General features: G+C 31.6%; 2 protein-coding genes across 2 annotated transcripts; both read right to left on the bottom strand.

Moving 5' to 3' along the window:
• Nucleotides 1-881: 881 nt before the first annotated feature.
• On the bottom strand, nucleotides 882-6326 carry LOC145333425 (uncharacterized). Its single transcript, XM_080178551.1, has 3 exons — nucleotides 6057-6326; nucleotides 4812-4906; nucleotides 882-1272 (listed from the first exon to the last, which is right to left on the bottom strand). Exons 1-3 carry the CDS (start codon nucleotides 6225-6227, stop codon nucleotides 1161-1163), a joined length of 378 nt encoding a protein of 125 aa, XP_080034677.1. The 5' UTR covers nucleotides 6228-6326; the 3' UTR covers nucleotides 882-1160.
• A 412-nt stretch (nucleotides 6327-6738) lies between these two features.
• Nucleotides 6739-15774, bottom strand: LOC145333360 (galactosylceramide sulfotransferase-like). The gene is made up of 8 exons (XM_080178477.1): nucleotides 15767-15774; nucleotides 15250-15379; nucleotides 13762-13889; nucleotides 12864-12942; nucleotides 8508-8690; nucleotides 8100-8236; nucleotides 6945-6995; nucleotides 6739-6826 (listed from the first exon to the last, which is right to left on the bottom strand). The coding sequence occupies exons 1-8, from the start codon at nucleotides 15772-15774 to the stop codon at nucleotides 6739-6741; spliced, it is 804 nt and encodes a 267-aa protein (XP_080034603.1).
• Nucleotides 15775-18664: the final 2890 nt, after the last annotated feature.

Raw genomic sequence — 18664 nt, 5'->3', positions numbered from 1 at the left:
TAGTGTGGTAAGACGGCAGTATACGGACAAGCCTTTCATAGAGTTGCTATGCTGCGGCTTATCAAATTACAACCCAGCGCTAATCCTATTATCACCATTTCACCCTGCCCCTCCGGGGCCTTGCCAATACCTCACAAGCAGCGGTCAGATTGGACATCTCTGATAGTGGGAGGGGCGCGGCCCCTCTACAACCCCAAGCCCCAGTCAACTGTCTTACCGGGAGATGTCTGCCTTCCCCTTGCTGCAGCCGGACCTTCCCCTTTCTCTGCCATCACCTGCCTACCCCAAGGAGGCAGCCTTCCCTCCTACCTTTGCGCCTGTGGACACAGCCCCCAGCTCAAAGGAACCCATCACCAGCTACCCCTCATAATCTATTGTTATACTTCTATTTGCTATATAAACCTGTATATCTCTTGTAATGAATCAGTTCAAAATATATTCTTTAATCAGTAACTCCTTGTAGTTATTTATTGGTAGAATCTTTAAGGCTAGGGGCTCGTTTGAATCGAACTCGCTCAGTAGGGTTGAACTGCTTCACCTTACCACACTAGCACCCCAATTAATAAACAAATCTTAACAAAACTTCGTTGAAATAAGTAGAATATAAAATCTATCAATCCCTTAAAATTTCAGCCCTCCATCTTAATTGAGAAAATCACGAAAACTTGAAAATCTAGGAATCGATCTAGCACCCCAAATAGCAGACAGATGGACAAAACAATGTATAGATTAGATGGGCATAAGTCATAGGAATCTTTACTAAAAATTTCAGCTGTCTATCTTTTATAGGAGCTGAGTAAATCCCATTTCCCCCATAGCGTTACGAACTGACGGACGGACAAAGTGAATTATAGAGTAGCTTCGCTACTAAAAAGTCGCTCTTAACAATGATGGATACATTAATATAGCACACAGTCAATATATCACAAATACATTAATAAAATTAGGGTTGGGTCTGACACCTGATATCCGATTTATTTCTAATGCCGTATATCCTGGTCTGGCCGGACATCTGGTACGTTCGATATCCGGCAAATTACCGGATATCCGGCTGATTTTTAATGCCAGATATCCGGTATCTGGAAAATTTCAAAATCAGGTATCTGGGCGGATATTGAAAATGGCCGGATATCCGGCCCAACCCTAAATAAAATCAATGATCATGGCCGATTCAGTGTTGTTCTGTTCTTTTGTTCGACAATAGTTCTTGTTCTTAATCTTTGTGTATACATGGCTACCTCTGTAATAGACAGGTTTGCTGATACTATTAAACTGAAAAAAATTAGAGTTATTGCTGGATTGATGATTTAATTGGTAAAGATACAGTCAGGCCTCTAGGCGCACTTCAGGCAATTTGGGGATAGTTGGTCCTCCAACCTTTCCTTAAGTGTCCAATGATATATCAGGAGGCGTAGCCGCTAATATGAGATGCAGATATTACCAAAATAAGATATTCAAATGAAAAAGCAAATCTGTCAAAAACGCCCTTATAGTGTCTTTAAAAAAATGACGCCAAACAATGCAAATAACAAATGACAGGCCAATACACAGACTAAATTACCCATGACAGGCAGGTATACAAATGGTAGGCCAACATAAGATCATTTTTATAGGCACAAAAAAACAACAAAGTATTTAGGTTTAAAAGTAGAGTCCTTAAAAAATCTAAGTAGGAGACAGCGCAAAACGGCACCAGAAAATGACGTCATACAATAAAATAACCAATTAAGACGAGTACATATTTTACCATCGGTCAATGTATACTGGCCTCTCAACGGACAATTTTATCGTATGACGTCATTTTTTTGTTGACATTTTGCGCTGTCTCCAAGTATGGTAGTGAACAAGTTAGGGAAGAGGACTTAATTTTTAAAAGCGTAGCTTTTCTATAATTAGGGTCGGTCCGTCCGTCCATAGGTCCGTCCGAGAAAGATAGCTTTTATTCGTTAATTTAGGCATGTTATAATTGTCCTATCGAACGAATTCAAACTTTGCATGATGATTCCTGTAGTAGTTGGGTACGATTTAGAAAGCGTAGCAACTCTATAATCATTACCAGAATGTCCGTACGTCCATTTTAAACATGTTGATTTTTCTACTTTTTTAACAACTAATTTTTTGTGGTCTAATTATCTGTTTGATCTGATTTTTGGTATATTGATTTCTGGGACAACAAAGAACAATAGTAGAAGCGAAGCAACTCTATAATCAAGTCCTAAAAATGTAAGTATGTCCATAAACATTATCCTGTATCAAGCAGTTTTTCAATAAATTTTCTTACAATTTTGCTCCAACTCTTTCGATACTTTTTTATTCTGATTATTCAGTTCAGAAACTATACAAGTGTTAATGTCCGTTTGTCCTACCGTTTCAGTGCTTCGTTTATATGGATGTTGTCATCCTTGTTCTATATTAGGGCTGGGCCGGATACCGGATATTGAAACTATCCGGCAAGATATCCAGCAATATATTTTATATTATTCAAAAAAAATCCCTGTTAACAAACAGTCATAGGCATTATTTCTTAAATTCCTGGCAAGAAGTAAGTCAAATGGTAGTAATGATTCATTTATTAGATCTATTGCTTAAACTGTTTTTAACCTATTTTTGAATGGGGGGTCAAAAATATACTAGGACACCTATAGAATCAGACTGCAGAGCCCAAATTTGAATTAAGTCCCCAATAAACTTGTTTTGGGGGATTTAAAAATTAATTTTTAGTGTTGCTGTAATCATTTTGACCGTAGCAAGAGCTCTTTTTTTACTTCGGGTAATATTGTGGCTTACAGAACATTTTTATATAATTCACTTTATATTGATACAATAAAAAAAACATTACTCTGTTCATTGGAAATATTTTTTTTTTCTCCAAAACAATTAATTTCATTGAAAAATCTAACATTTACAATAAAACAAATAATTCTGAAATCTAACCAATAAGAAGTCTTGTTTTATATAATTCTTTACAATTCAAAAAAAGAGTGTTTTCATAAAGTGACTTATTTCCAATGTAGTTAAATATTTTTTATTTAATTAAAATAAAAAGAATGAAAACCATACACATAAATGATACATACTTTTTAAAATTATTTTAAAAGATAAGTTTGAATAATCTTATTTTATAACACATTTGTATATGTGACAAAAATAAATTTGTTGTATTGCATAAACATTTGTTGTCATTTAACCCTATACAGCCATTTTTTATGTTTTTAAAATAAGTGAGAGAACACAAAAATGTTAATGTTAATTCGTTGATATATTATAAAGAATTAACTTTTTAGTGAATTTTTATAGTAAAATCATAAGGCCTAATTTTACTCTATACCAGAATACAATATTTATGAAGCAAAACACTTTAAAAGCTACGAATTTTACCCAAATAAAAAAAAAACTTTTGCTTCAGTCAAAATGATCACGGCAACAGTAAAAATTAATATTTAAATCCCCCCAAAAAAGTTTATTGGGGACTTAATTCAAATTTAGGCTCTGCAGTCTCATTCTACTGGTGTCATAGTATATTTTTTATATACGTTATAAAAATAGGTTAAAAACAGTTTAAGTTAATTACTTAATTAAATTAAACTTTAAAGAGTGTGCAAAAATGCGTACATTTTAAAAAATTGTCATAAACTCTGGTTTTTGGAAATTTATGTAACATATTCATGGTATTTGTAGTATGGAAGCACCGTTGGAAAATGTGAGAAATGTTGAAAATTTTAAGTAAGTTGGGACATTTTACCACATAGCTCCTAAACTATACGTAGCACAGGAATAGTTCTTATACTTTAAAAAACTAGAGTTTATGAAGATTTTTACAATATATATAACATTTTTCGACTATTAACACAAGCCGCGCAATTTGAATTTTAAAAATATACGCATTTTTGCACACCATTTAAATTGGTCATGATCCAAAAATCTTCAAAAAATAGGTACTTTGGAAAAACCGGTTTTTAAGGCAGAATTTGTTGAAAATCGCTAAATATTTTTTTCTTATACAAAATGTCCCAGCCCAATGAAGAAATTAAGATATAGATTATCAACTTCTGTCATTGGCAAGTGGGTTAAATTAAGCAATACTTTTGTCCTATTAAAAAAAAACACCCTGTATATTCATTATCCAGTTAATTATGTATCTGGCCCTTCTCTACTTTATATGGTGATAAAAGGGGGGGAAGTTTTGACACATTTGCGTAAACAGTGTGTATTGGCTTTATCTTTGGACTGAGAGGATAGGTTATTAAGGATAAAATCATTCTTATATGTTAAATTTTCCCAATATATATGATTTTTTTGGATAGGTCTCTGGACAGGCAAAAATAATAAAAAAGTTTTTTGAAGAGTTAGAGGTCAACTTATAAAAAAAAATATGCATATTTTTAAATGTTATTTACATATTTGAAGAAAAAAGATGCATATTTTGTTTTATAAGTTGACCACTAACTCTTCAAAAAATATTAATTTTTATTTTTACCTGTCCAGAGACCATTTGGAGGCCTCCAATTTCTGAACTTTGAGGCCTATCCCAAACAAATCTTAAAACTTGGGAAAATTTATCATATAAGAATGATTTTATTCCCAATAACCTACCCTCTCAGTCCAAAGATAAAGCCAATACACACTGTTTTCGCAAATTTGTCAAAACCATATCAAGTAGGGAAGGGCCAGATACATAATTAACTGGATAATGAATATACAGGGTGTTTTTTTTTAATAGGACAAAAGTATTGCTTAATCTAACCCACTTGCCAATGACAGAAGTTGATAATCTATATCTTAATTTCTTCATTGGGCTGGGACTTACTTACTCGCAGTAAGGCTCTTCAGACTCTGTATCTTGAATCCTTAAGCTTTTATTTAGCCCTGCACTTAGAAATATTTTTTCTTCAATTCCACAAGTTTTCTAAAAAAAATAAAGAATAGTTATTTCTCGCATCGTATTATAAACGGCTTTCCGCGGTTATAGAATGTACAAGTATGAGATTATGATTGTACATTTTTATATTCGTAGAAAGCTGGATATAATACGATGCTAGACATAGTTTTTTCGTATGGATGAGAACCGGTTCCTATCCACCGGATTCGAATGAATACGAGAAATAGTTTTTCCTGTATTCATTTGAAATCGATTAACACCCGGTGGACTATGGCTGGTTCTCAGCCTTCGGCATCTCGGGGATAAAAGACTGGTTTTAATCTTATAATTGTACATCCTTATATCCGCGGAAAGCTGTTTATAATACGAAGAGATTCTTCATTTAAGGTCCTGGCATGGTTTTCAGGCTATTATTTTTTTAAAAGCGAAGCTTTTCTATAATTAGGGTCGGTCCGTCCGTCCGTCACAAACTGATAGCTTTTTTCGTTTATTTAGGCATGTTAGAATTGTCCTATCGATTTCAAACTTTACATGGTGATTCCTTTAGTAGTTAGGTACATTATTACAATCATTATAAGAATGTCCGTATGTCCATTTTAAACATGTTGATTTTTACTTTTTTAACAACACATTTTTATGTGATATAATCATCCGATTGGTCTGATTTTTGGTATACTAATTCCTGGGACAACAAAGTATAATGTTATAATCGAAGCAACTCTATAATCAAGTCCTAAAAATGTAAATATGTCCATACACATTTTCCTGTATCAAGCAGTTTTTAACAAATTTACTTACAATTTTGCTTCGACTCTTATACATTATATTCTGATTATTCAGTTCTAACACTATATAAGTGTTAATGTCCGTTTGTCCTACCATTTCAGTGCTTCGCTTTTATGGATGTTGTCATCCTTGTTTTTATTAAAGTATTGGGATGCTTTTGTGCTATTTTTTTTGTTAACACTCTTCTCCTATTCTGCTGTTCCGTGATATTTCTGTGATGATGTGATGTAAAATGTTACGTGGCAAATGCGCACACACCGCTACGCATAAAATGTCCCTTTACCATGCTACGCGGCAAATGCGCCTTTACCCTGTAAACCAAAACCCTAAAGTCTAAGAGCGTAGCTGCTAGTTTTATATTGGTTTTAATTGAGAAGCTATTCAAACTTACTCTCAAGTTTTCATTTTGTTGTCTAAGTCTTGCTACTTCTTGTTTCATTCTCTCCTCTCCATATTCTTGTAATTTTTTATCAAACTTTGCTTTGAAATATTTGTAAAGCTGCATGTCAGCTGATAAATACTCCTCTGCGATAAATAAGTCAATATAATGAAATATAATCATTTTTTAAAGACAACTTTTAATCAAATTTTGAATTAAAAGGATTTTTTGTCTCCCAGCTTTTTTAAACAAATATCATGAATTAGGTACTCTATAAATAGACTGTCTGGTAAAAATCAGGGAATAAGGGAGGGGACAATGGATCGAATGTTTATGTTTTAGGAGTCTCAGACTTTGGGTACTGGCTTAAAGGGAATGTGCAAGAATTTAGCAGGTTCTGACTGACTTTGGGTATTTTCTGGATAAATCTGGATTTCATGGCCTTTCAGCGAAAACTCTTAAATTGAATTAATTGTCTATTGTCCCCTCCCTTACTCTGTGGGTAAAAATACATGTTGTTTAAAGATTATACTCAATTGGGTTCACCATTTTTTTCTAGTCCAATTTAAAAACACTAAAAATTTTACCCAATTTTTTTGTTAATATAAAAGGAAATAAAAAATTAACATAATATAGGTTTTGTGATTGTATATTCATTTGTAAATTGACTGCAGACAGATTTCATATTGACTATTTATTTTCCTAGCCATTTGATTGAATCTTCAGTTAACTTGGCTCTTGTATTTTCTCCAGTTCCATTCAATAAAAGATTCTCAATATCCCTAAAAAAATTTTTCAAAATATATTTTCATTGAACTTATAAAAAAATTATTCCAAAAAGTTTGACAATATAGAAATAAATTCTGAGATATAATCATTTCAAATAAATCAAAAACAGACCTGTAATCCCAGCACAAAAGTTCTTTCAGTAATATAAGAGATTCTTCAAACCTAGAAAAGGGGAAAATAGATAAAATTTGTTGTCAAAGAAAGTTTCTACATTAAAGGGAGAAGTAGGTTAGGCTTGTATTGTATAAAATCCGTGAGTTAGCTTCAGTTGAAAGCGATTATTAAGTCTAAGCGTTATTAAATATGCGTTTTGTCAATATTAGACTTAATAATCGCTTTCGACTGAAGCTTACTCACGGATTTTACGCAATACAAGTAGAGACTATCTCTCCCTTTATAAGTAGCGAAGCTACTCTATAATTCACTTTGTCTGTCCATCAGTCAGTCCGTCAGTAAGCCTGTAACACTATGCAGGAAACGTGATTTTCTCGGCTCCTATTAAAGATAGACAGCTGAAATTTTTAGTAAAGATTCCTATGACATATGCTCATCTATTCTATACATTATTTTGTCCATCTGTCTGTTAATTGGGGTGCTAGATCGATTCCTAGATTTTTATGTTTTTGTAATTTTCTCGAAATTTTTAGGGATTAATTTATTTTACATTTTACATATTTTCAACAAATTTCATAAAGATTTGTTTATTAATTAGGGTGCAAGAATGATTCCTAGATTTTTAGGTTGAAATTGTCAGGGATTGAATATGCTCATATTCTACATATTTCCATCAAATTTCATTAAGATTTGTCTATTAATTGCGGTGATAGATCGATTCCTAGATTTTTATGTTTTTATGATTAAAAAGTGGCGTGATTTTAAAGGATTTGTGGTTTCCCTATTTTATCAAGTTTAATGATTATTGTATGGCACTGCTCTATAGTGATTTTTTCCCTGATATCCATTTATAATTTTGAGCTTCGCTACTTATGGATGTTGTCATCCTTGTTTTGGTAACATCTGATGTCAAAAATACTGCTATTCTACAGTGTATCTGCTAAATAATGATGAAATATGTCAATAATAATCATTTATTGCATTGTATTATAGCAGATATTGAGATGAAAGATTATAAGATCAAGACCAGTTTAATATTGCCAAGAGGCCGAAGGGCCAAGGTAACAAAACTGGTAAACAGCTGATGTTAATAAATGTCAAAGCCATACTGGAAAAGGTATACTTTCATTTTATGTATCTATACCTAAATACCTTTCAACTATGAGAATAATATTGAAATTCTGGTCAACTTGTTTGGTCATGGTTTCAATTGCAGATTCATTTTTCATATCTTCATAATTTAAACCAAGATCATACAACATTCTATTGCCAATCCATTCCTTGAAAAGCTGAAAAAAGAAATTAAAATTCTTAAAAAATGAAATGACGAAAGGACTGAAATTAAAATTCCTACATAAAGGACCAGGAAACTCTTCTGCAAATTTTCCTAGAGACATTTATGTGAAAGAAGTGTTAATGCAATTTTGTGAAATTTTAATCAAAGATTTCATAAATGCTATTACTTAAAAAAATTAATTACTATTAAAGAATACTGATATTTTTAGTAACAAATCAGGGATTCTAACTCTCTCTCAACTGAAGTTAATCAAAAGTAACTACCTTAACATCCAGACTATTCTCATCTCCTTTTTTTATTGCTTGAATAACTTCTTCTAGTGCTCTGAGTCCCTGCCAGGTATTCGTAATTATTCCATAATCCCAGAGAGAGACAGCCAGGTTCACTGGATGCCTCAACATGGTGAAATATTTTGCTCCTTCCCCAAGTGTTGCAGATATTTCAGCCTATAATAAACAAAATAATCTATCAAATATAGTACTGGTGCTGCCATTTATTGTGAAGTAACTGCCTAAAAACTATTTTTTTTTTTTCATTTTTTGGGGGGTTGAGGGTGTCCCACCCCCAATAAAATATCTTAAGACTACCACAAGACCAATAGGTATATACCCTGAAGAGTATAATCCAATCAGTGATTACCAAGATCTTAAAGGACGGACAAACGGACAGACAGACGGACGGACGGACAGACAGACAGACGGACGGACGGACAGACAGACAGACGGACGAACGGACAGACAGACATCATTCTACTTTTTTAATAGATTAAAAATTCACAAAAGTATTAAGATTTCAAGATTATTTTGCATTTCATGCACAAATGATGTTCCTTCCTAACTTACTAAATTATAGAATTACTAGTGGCTTCCCCCCTAGTCTCTAGGGGCTTTGACCCAAAAGGTGATCAAAAAATTTTTTGGTGATATTCGTAAAAGGACTAAGGAAATCTTCAGCAAAAAAAATGGGGGGGGGGATTTTTTTGTTTTTGGGAGAGTGTCCCACCCCCCCCAAAAAATAGCCTAAAACCACCGGATCAGTAATATTTGACATAATATCATTTCACATAAATTCATTTCACATAAAACATTTGACATAAAATCACTTAACATAAAGGTACATTTGGCATAAAAACACATGACATAAAGGTACATTTGCCATAAAGGTACAATTCACATAAAAACGTTTCACATAAAGGTACATTTGGCATAAAGGTACATTTGGCATAAAGGTACACTTGACATAAAGGTACATTTGACATAAAGGTACATTTGACATAAAGGTACATTTGACATAAAGGTACACTTGACATAAAGGTACACTTGGCATAAAGGTACATTTTACATAAAGGTACATTTCACATAAAGGTACATTTCACATAAAGGTACATTTAACATAAAGGTATATTTCACATAAAGGTATTTTTCACAAAAAGGTACACTTGATATAAAGGTACATTTCACATAATAACATTTCACATAAAGATACATTTCACATAAAACATTTTCTTATTAAAGAATTTTTCACATAAAAACGTTTCACATAAAGATATATTTCACATAAAAATTTTCACATTAAGGAATTTTTCACATAAAAACATTTTACATTGCTTTGTATATTGGGTACCAGAATAAAATTTTGGGTACCAGTATAAAACTTTAAGTACCAGAATAAAATTTTGGGTACCAGAATAAAACTTTGGGTACCAGTATAAAACTTTGGGTACTAGTATAAAACTTTGGTTACTAGTATAAAACTTTGGGTACCAGAATAAAATTTTTTGTACCAGTATAAAGCTTTGGGTACCAGTATAAAACTTTGGGTACCAGTATAAAACTTTGGGTACCACTATAAAACTTTTGATACCAGTATAAAACTTTGGGTACCAGTATAAAACTTTGGGTACCAGTATAAAACTTTGTGTACCAGTATAAAACTTTAGGTATCAGTATAAAACTTTGGGTACCAGTATAAAACTTTGGATACCAGTATAAAACTTTGGGTATCAGTACAAAACTTTGGGTACCAGTAATTTATGACAAACGTACCTTTATGACAAAAGCTTTACAGATTTTCATTCTTAAAGAAGGTGTATCAACTTTTTTTTATAGCTAGCCGGTTCTTTTAGTAAGTAGTAGTTGTAAAATTTTTCATAGAATTCAGATATGCAATCGGTTTCTTTGTAGACCTCTTATTTTTAAAGTAATTTAAGTTTTTTAAAAAAATAATTAAGTCGGGTTTAAGGTACTAAAACGCAACAAAATAAAAGAAGAAAATGGCCAGTAAGAACAAAAATAGTAAGATCTTTAATTTGACACCTTACTTTTAAAATTCTGTTGAGTAATTATTGAAAAAATCTATTTTTTTAACCTTGGTTTAATAAAAACTTTAGACCTAAATATTTTCTCAAACAGACATAAAAACATGGGTTCATATATACCTTTAGAATCAGAAAAATATTACGAATCCATTGTAAGCAAAATTGAAAAAAAGTAAACAAATAAACAAATAGCCAACTATATTTTTTGTTCAGGCAACACTATTGTCTTCCCTTTTTTACCCCCTCTTTACCCCCTTCCCATTTTTATACTCAATTCAAGAATTAAGACGTTGCCTGTACAATATAATATGATATTTTCATATAATTCCTTTTATTGTAGTTTATATACTATATTGTAAACTTTTTTTTTTGCTTACAATGAATTCGTAATATTTTTCTGATTCTAAAGGTATATATGAACCCATATTTTTTTACCTGTGAAATAATAAAATTAAGTTCAAAGTTTTTATTCTCGTGGGTTTAAAAAAATCGATTTTTTCAATAATTACCTGACAGAATTGAAAAAGTAAGGTGTCAAATTAAAGATCTTACTATTTTTGTTCATAATGGCCATTTTTTTTCTTTTTTTTGTTGCATTTTAGTACCTTAAAATCGACTTAATTTTTTTTTTAAAAACCTAAATTACTTTAAAAATAAGAGGTCTACAAAAAAACCGATTGCATATCTGAATTCTATGAAAAATTTTACATCTACTACTTACTAAAAGAACCGGCTAGCTATAAAAAAAAAAGTTGATACACCTTCTTTGGAATATTTTTTTTCATTGAAAATATTTGGAAGAAAAAAACATGATTTTATATGAAATGTACCTTTATGTCAAGATTTTTATGTGAAGAGTACCTTTATGTTAAATGTATCTTTATGTCAAGTGTACCTTTATGTCAAATGTACCTTTATGTTTAATATACCTTTATGTCAAATGTTTTCATAGGAAATGTACCTTTATGTGAAATGTACCTTTATGCTAAATATACCTTTATATAAAACTTTTTTTGTAAAATATATGTCAAATGTTTTTTTGGGAAATGTACCTTTATGGCAAATGTACCTTTATGAGAAATGTACCTTTATGCCAAATGTACCTTTATGTGAAATGTACCTTTGTGTGAAACATTTTTTTTGTGTAGTTTACCCATATGTAAAATATACATTTTTGTTAAAGAAATTTTTTTATGTAAAGTGTATCTTTATGCCAAATATACCTTTATGTGAAATGTTTTTATGTGAAATGTATCTTATGTGAAATGTACCTTTATGTCAAATGTACCTTTATGTGAAATGTAACTTTATGTGAAATGGACCTTTATGTCAAGTGTACCTTTATGTAAAATGTACATTTATGTAAAATGTACCTTTATGTCAAACGTACCTTTATGTGAAATGTACCTTTATGTGAAGTGTACCTTTATGCCAAATGTACCTTTATGTCAAATGTTTTTATGTCAAATGTACCTTTATGTGAAGTGTACCTTTATATGAAATGTACCTTTATGTCAAATGAGTTTATGTGAAACGTATTTATTTGAAGTGTACCTTTATGTGAAATGAGTTTATGTCAAATGATACTTTATGTGAAATGTTTTATGTAAAATGAATTTATGTCAAATGATATTATGTCAAATATTACTGATCCAAAACCACCACAGGACCAGTAGGTATATTCCCTGAAGAGTAGAATCCAATCGGTTCAGTGGTTACCAAGATCTTAAGGGACGGACAGACAGACGGACAGACAGACGGACGGACAGACATAATTCTACTTTGTACAGTGTGTTTTTTTTTATGAGAACTTTTTTGAAAGCAATTTTACCCCACTTATTGTTATCATAATTTAATGATTAATGGCTTATTTTCTTCGTTTTTTAATGCAATTAATAAAACATCAAAAAAATATTTCAGTTTTATATTTTAAAAGTAGAGTAAAATCAAAAACTCTCTCTTTATTTATGCCACTATTGTGCGACTTCACCCCATACTCTGCTACGATATCAATGGCGAACTCGCATGCTACCTTTTGCTTGAAAGTCCGATTTTCCAACGTTTAGCGCCAAAAAATTAGGTGTTAATTCATGGCGAATGGGATTCAAGGTAGCATAGGAATCGGTTCATATATTGCACGAGCTCAAAGGCAACTCTATGGCGAAATATCTTGCTGGGGGTTATTATGTGTTTTCAAAAAAGGAAAATTAATGCATAAAATTTTAGGGGAAAGTTTTTGTCCAAGTACTCCTGCTTGTAGTGTAAAGTGCAAAACGCGGCATGAGCACGTTGTGTTGTTTACCTGATTCCATCTTGCATGCAAACAAAATATGTGATACTCAAGACCTGCCTCTTCCCATGGAGCATTGGCCAACCATTTTCTAAGAAAGAACAAGGATTAAACATCCATAAAAGCGAAGCTCTGAAACGGTAGGACAGACGAACATTAACTCCTTGTAGAGTATCAGAACTGAATATGTGATATATAAATACCTATATAAGTTTTGACAAAATTATATGTAAATTTGTTGCAAAACTGGTTGATACAGGATAATGTTTATGGACATACTGACATTTTTAGGACTTGATTATAGAGTTGCTTTGCTTTAATATTGTTTCTTATTGTAATAGAAATCAGTACTTCAAAAATTAGATCAATCGGATGATTATATCACATAAAAAAATTTTGTTAAAAAAGTTAATAATCAAAATGTTTATAATGGAAGTACGGACATTCTGGTATTGATTATAGAGTTGCTACACTTTCTAAAACGTACCTAACTACTAAAGGAATCCCCATGCAAAGTTTGAAATCAATAGGACAATTCTAACATGCCTAAAGTAACGAAAAAAGCTATTCGTCACAGACGGACGTACGAACCGACCTTATTTATAGAAAAGCTTAGCTTTAAATAATAAAAGGCCTGCTTTTGGGTACAAACTTACTAGAGGGACAAACATAGTCAAAAAATCGTTTTAGATTACATCGATCCTATTCCGGGAAATACTCAAATACCTATCTCAACCAACAGATTTTGCAGAAAAGACCTTAACTTTGATTAATACTTTTTAAAATTTTTTTATTCGTATCTTACTCTTCAAGAGACATTCAGAAAGTTGCTGAAAGCTATGATTTAAAAGATAGGGATTTCCCCCCTCCCCCCCTAAACCATTCTAGGTTTAACATTGCAATAAATTACCTTGAAAATGGTTCTTTATAATCTTGATCAAAATATCCTTTACTATCTGTCTGATTGGGTAGAACAACATTCAGATCATTGATGAGAGCATATCTGACCAGGATATTGTGTATTGATGTACTTGCACACTAAAAGAGTTTTTTTTTAAGTTAAAAAAATTTATAGATAATATTGTTTGTTGCATTGAATATCAGGGATCTAAAGGGATAAGACAATGGCCGATGTACATCCCAATGATGATACACTGTTAAAAATAATTTTTTTTTTTAGCATCAGGTAATACTATATATTCTTCACATTAATGTATAGTATCAATCCGTATGTACTAGGAAAAAAACCTCATTATGATACAAGGAAGTTTTCAATGCTGTATTAAGTATTAGGTAATGTTCTGTGAAGTAACATGTGGTACTAAATAATGTATTTGTCTGTAGAGTATTATCCAATACGCTCTTGGGAATAAAATTCAGTACTGTAGAAGTAATTTTTTATTACCCTCCTTCGCAATTGTTGTTACCCTCTATCAAAATTTTTGATACTCTGGAGAGTATGAAACTGTTTTACTTTGGATGAAAGATCAGTTTATAATATATGATTATTACATGTACATATACATTTTGTTATATCAACAAACATACCAAGCAGAGCCATAAAACATTAATTTAAATGTAAATTTAGTAAAGAAATTACTTTAAAGATGTTTAGGACTAAACATTATCCTTAAAAATAAAAACTATGGTCAGTCATAATTACAAAAAACAAAATTATAAATCTGAGCATTAATAGTAACTTTTCATCTTTGTCTAAAACGACCAAGCATTGAAACACTTCCATGAGAGGTGAGCACGAATGGTGTCTGTTTCAATTATTCTTTACAGTACAGATTCGTACCCTAGAACGTATGAATAGTTACTATTTTAATAAATCATTCTCTTGCGTATTGTCTGATATGCTACAGCGTATGAAATAGTACTAAATCAAGAAACATTTCTACAGCGTATTTTCCGATACCCTACAACGTATAAAATATTACTATTTTAATATACTTTTCTACAGCGTATTCTATAGTACCCTAGAGCGTATCAATCGATACTAAAAAAATGTATGGAATCTGTATAGTAATAATTATTGTGTTATATAGTATTACATAGTGTTATATATTAATTATATAGTTGTAGCGTTCTTACGGGTCCAATACTCTCCAGAGTATCAATTGATACTAAATAAAAAAATTATTTTTAACAGTGTACACAAGATACCCCCTTATTTTTATTACAATCATTAGTTGAAACATTTGGACATTGAACTAAATGAAACAGCCAATCAAAATTCAAAAAGAGAGTTCCCATCGTTGTCAAGCCAACAAATAATAGTCTCTGAACCTATATGATCAGTCCAGAAATTAACGAGACACTAATCTACATACAGATGACAATCTATTACAAATATAAATAAAATTTGAGTTGCTAGATATTGGGGTTAGCTTACCTTATGCAATTTTGCAAATCCAATTTTCTGCACTTTTTTGCATTGCTTTGTTTCACTCAGGTTCCCAACGTGCTTAGTGTCACTCAGGTATCCAACTCGAATAATTTCTGGGGTTTCTTCAATGTGAATGCTAAAAAAATGTCAAATTATTGAATTACGGGGAAAAAACAAGGACGACTGGAACAATAAAAGATGCATCATTTCTCTAGTGCACCGAACATAAAAAATATAAGTAATACTCTTTTTACAGTTTTCTCCTTTTTAGTAGCGAAGCTACTCTATAATTCACTCTGTCTGTCCGTCAGTGCAGTGGGGGAAAACGTGATTTTCCTCGGCTCCTATAAAAGATAGAAGGCTGAAATTTTCAGGAATTAAATATGTTAATATTCTTCATATTTTCACCAAGTTTCTTTAAGATTCGTCAATTAATTGGGGTGCTAGTTTGATTCCTACATTTTTCTTGATTTTCTCAACACCTATTCTAGAAAGACAACTGAAATTTTCAGGGATTGAATACCTTATCATTCTGCAAGTTTTATTGAGATTTGCCTATTGGTGGGGGTGCTAGTTCGGTTCATATTTTTGAATTTTCATTATTTTCTTTACTCCTATTCGAGATAGATGGCTAATATTTTAAGGATTAAATAAGTTAAAAATTTACGTGCGGTAATTGAGACTGGCAACGATTTTATTGAATAATCCAATAGTCATATACCTATTTTGCCTCTCAGTTTTTAAAATTCTCAATAAAATCTTTAAAGCTGATGATTTTATGTCCATTTGTTTACAAATTAGAAAGTCCGGATTTTTGTGTCGCACGCGCGCTGTATGTGTATATATACTATACGTTCAAGGGCTAAATGGCATTAAACAAAATCAGCTGATTCTTTCAATGTTATAGTATTGCTTAAAAGTATTATATTCATTATTCAAAAATAAAAATTAAAACATTTTTTGCATATAGATTAAATAACTCTTACTTTATATAAATAAGAGAAAAAGTAAGAAATACAATTACAACAGAAAAAGCTCTAAAATATCTTTTATTCATTTTTCAATAGTTATCACTTTGATTTCACCTAAGAACTGCATGCGCATATTTTGCATTTAGGACAAAACAGTTTTAGGATGCTTGTCATGGTGACTTTACATTTGAGCCATTATTAAAATAGCGCATGGTAAATTTACATATTTTCTTAAAAGATAACAAGACACAGTAATTGAATCCGAATACATAGTCTTTCTCAAGGGCGTCCAAGCTTTTTGATTTTTTTTCGGGGGGGGGGGGAAAGATTGAAAATTAAAATTTATGGGGGGGGGGGTAATCTTTATATCATAGAGGCAAGGACGTCCAAGGTTTTTTTCAGGGGGGGGGGGGTAAACCTTTTTTTTTTTGGGGGGGGGGGGGAATCACCCCATTACGCCTACCCCCTTTGACGTCCTTGGTCTTTCTCTTATAATTTTTTCATAAAGTTAAAGTTTATAATGTTTATCTGCTTTTTATAGAAATCTTAATAAAGAGTTTTCAGGGAAAAACATGTTTTTACTCATTTTCCTTTCAACCCTTCCCCGCCCTCTCCCAACCATACTAAAAAAATCTAATAATTAAGAATAAGTAAAAGTGTCTGACTGATTATGACGTAACAAAAAAAATTAGCCAATGAGAGGCCACTATAAATTTTACCATTGGTCAATAATGTGTTCATAATTAAGCTTCTTGCTATTTTAAAAAACCTAGTGCAGTTATGTGATCTACGCCTTTTTTTTTGCAAATGACATTGATTAAGGATTTTGTGAACATCATTTTCCCGTTACCATACGTTATAAAGTGCAAATGATCTTATGAATAGACTAGCGGGTACGACCTAGAGGCCTCTAGGGGCAGTTGAATTCCATAACCCAACTTTTATTTTAGATTTGAAAAGAATAGTTATTTCTCGCATCGTATTATAAACGGCTTTCCGCGGATATAGAATGTACAATTATGAGATTAAAACTAGTTTTTTTAGCCCCGAGGTGACGAGAAAAAGTTTTTAAAATTTTTTTTTTGGGGGGGGATATTTTTTCTTGCTCTTAGGAGAGTGGTGGTACCCTCCCCTAAAAATAGTTATAAACCTTCCCAGGACCTATGAGAAGCTACCCTGTAAAAGAGAACCCGATCGGTTTAGCGGTTAGCGAGATCCTTTGGTACAGATAGACAAACAGAAAACAGGCATCCTAATACTTTATAAGAATAAATTTATAAGTGCCGATGCACAAAAATAGACAATAGACATATTGACAAAGTGAGTTATGGAGCAGATGTTTGAGTGGTGATAAAAAAAAGAAAAAGAAAGCGAGCTAGGAATATGATATTAAAAGAAAATCACGAAACCTTTATAAACAAATAGATATATAATATGTCTAATATGGAGCATAACTATTAAAGTAAAATACTAGAGGGAGAAAGGGTTAAATAAATGCATCTTCAAATCGCAACCACCTTGTGCAACCTTTCTATTGGATCATTGAAAATCAACCAATGCTGTCGCTTATATCAACACAGCTAAGTAGCAGAAAATAATTTAGAAGCAGACGAATAAGGTCGTTCAAAAAGGAAGGGAGGTATTTGTCTGTATATACATCTATACTATAGATCTGTTGCATAACTAACAAACTGGCGTATCAATTTGAAGTATATTGCATACTGAGGTGGATTCTTAAAAAAAAACTTTTTGCCTCACTTCCTCAATAAAATTATTGAGGCTCGCTTTAAAAAATTGTGAAAATTCCTCCAAAATCGCATTAAAAATCTATAAAAAATAAACAAAATCTTAAGTTAATAACCCTTTCATGATTTTATTTAATTTTTGTAGATTTTTATGGGATTTTGGAGGATTTTTAAGAATCCACCTCTGATTGCTATATTTTCAAAAAAATCTGTTTCCTATCTTCAACCTGTTTATATTCATTATACGGCTATCTATGTATAAAAAAAAAACTTCATTTCATGGGAAAAAAATGTTCAGAAATTAACCATTCAAAAGCCGTATAAAAAGTAAAATGAGAAAGTTAAAATTTTCACAGTTTGGGAAACAAAATTTTTAAAAACACAAACAGCGATTGTAGACTTGGAGGGAGGGGACATTGGGCTGTTTATTACACTAGTCCCCAAAGTTTTATAACCACATTTTCTTCTTCGTTGGCTTAACAATTTTGGGCACTTTTGTTGAATTTTGATTGGTTTGTTCATAAATTTAAGTGTCCAAACGTTTCAACCACTTATTGTAATCTACAGAAGAGGGTAATTTTGTGAGTTTTTATTGGGGATGTATATCAATTTATCGGACATTGTCTTATCCCTTTAAATACCTGGAATTGGATTGTAGATCTTATTGATAGTACCTAACTACTACAGGAATCACCATGCAAAGTT

The sequence above is a fragment of the Acartia tonsa genome, chromosome 12 (assembly GCF_053477335.1).
Source record: "Acartia tonsa isolate MP-2025a chromosome 12, ASM5347733v1, whole genome shotgun sequence".
Lineage (NCBI taxonomy): Eukaryota > Metazoa > Arthropoda > Copepoda > Calanoida > Acartiidae > Acartia > Acartia tonsa.
Note: the sequence above shows the minus strand (reverse complement) of the source record. Positions and strands in the feature narration are given on the sequence as shown.

Excerpts from the sequence above, each read along its gene's own strand:
- LOC145333360 (XM_080178477.1), bottom strand. Across the intron at positions 12,943-13,761 it reads TATAAAGAACCATTTTCAAG|AAAATGGTTGGCCAATGCTC; the intron begins GTAATTTATTGC and ends GTTCTTTCTTAG. Across the intron at positions 8,691-12,863 it reads TGCATGCAAGATGGAATCAG|GCTGAAATATCTGCAACACT; the intron begins GTAAACAACACA and ends TGTTTATTATAG.
- LOC145333425 (XM_080178551.1), bottom strand. The coding sequence starts at position 6,227 with ATGATTATATTTCATTATATTGACTTATTTATCGCAGAGGAGTATTTA. Across the intron at positions 4,907-6,056 it reads AACAAAATGAAAACTTGAGA|AAAACTTGTGGAATTGAAGA; the intron begins GTAAGTTTGAAT and ends TATTTTTTTTAG. Across the intron at positions 1,273-4,811 it reads TCTGAAGAGCCTTACTGCGA|TTTAATAGTATCAGCAAACC; the intron begins GTAAGTAAGTCC and ends AATTTTTTTCAG.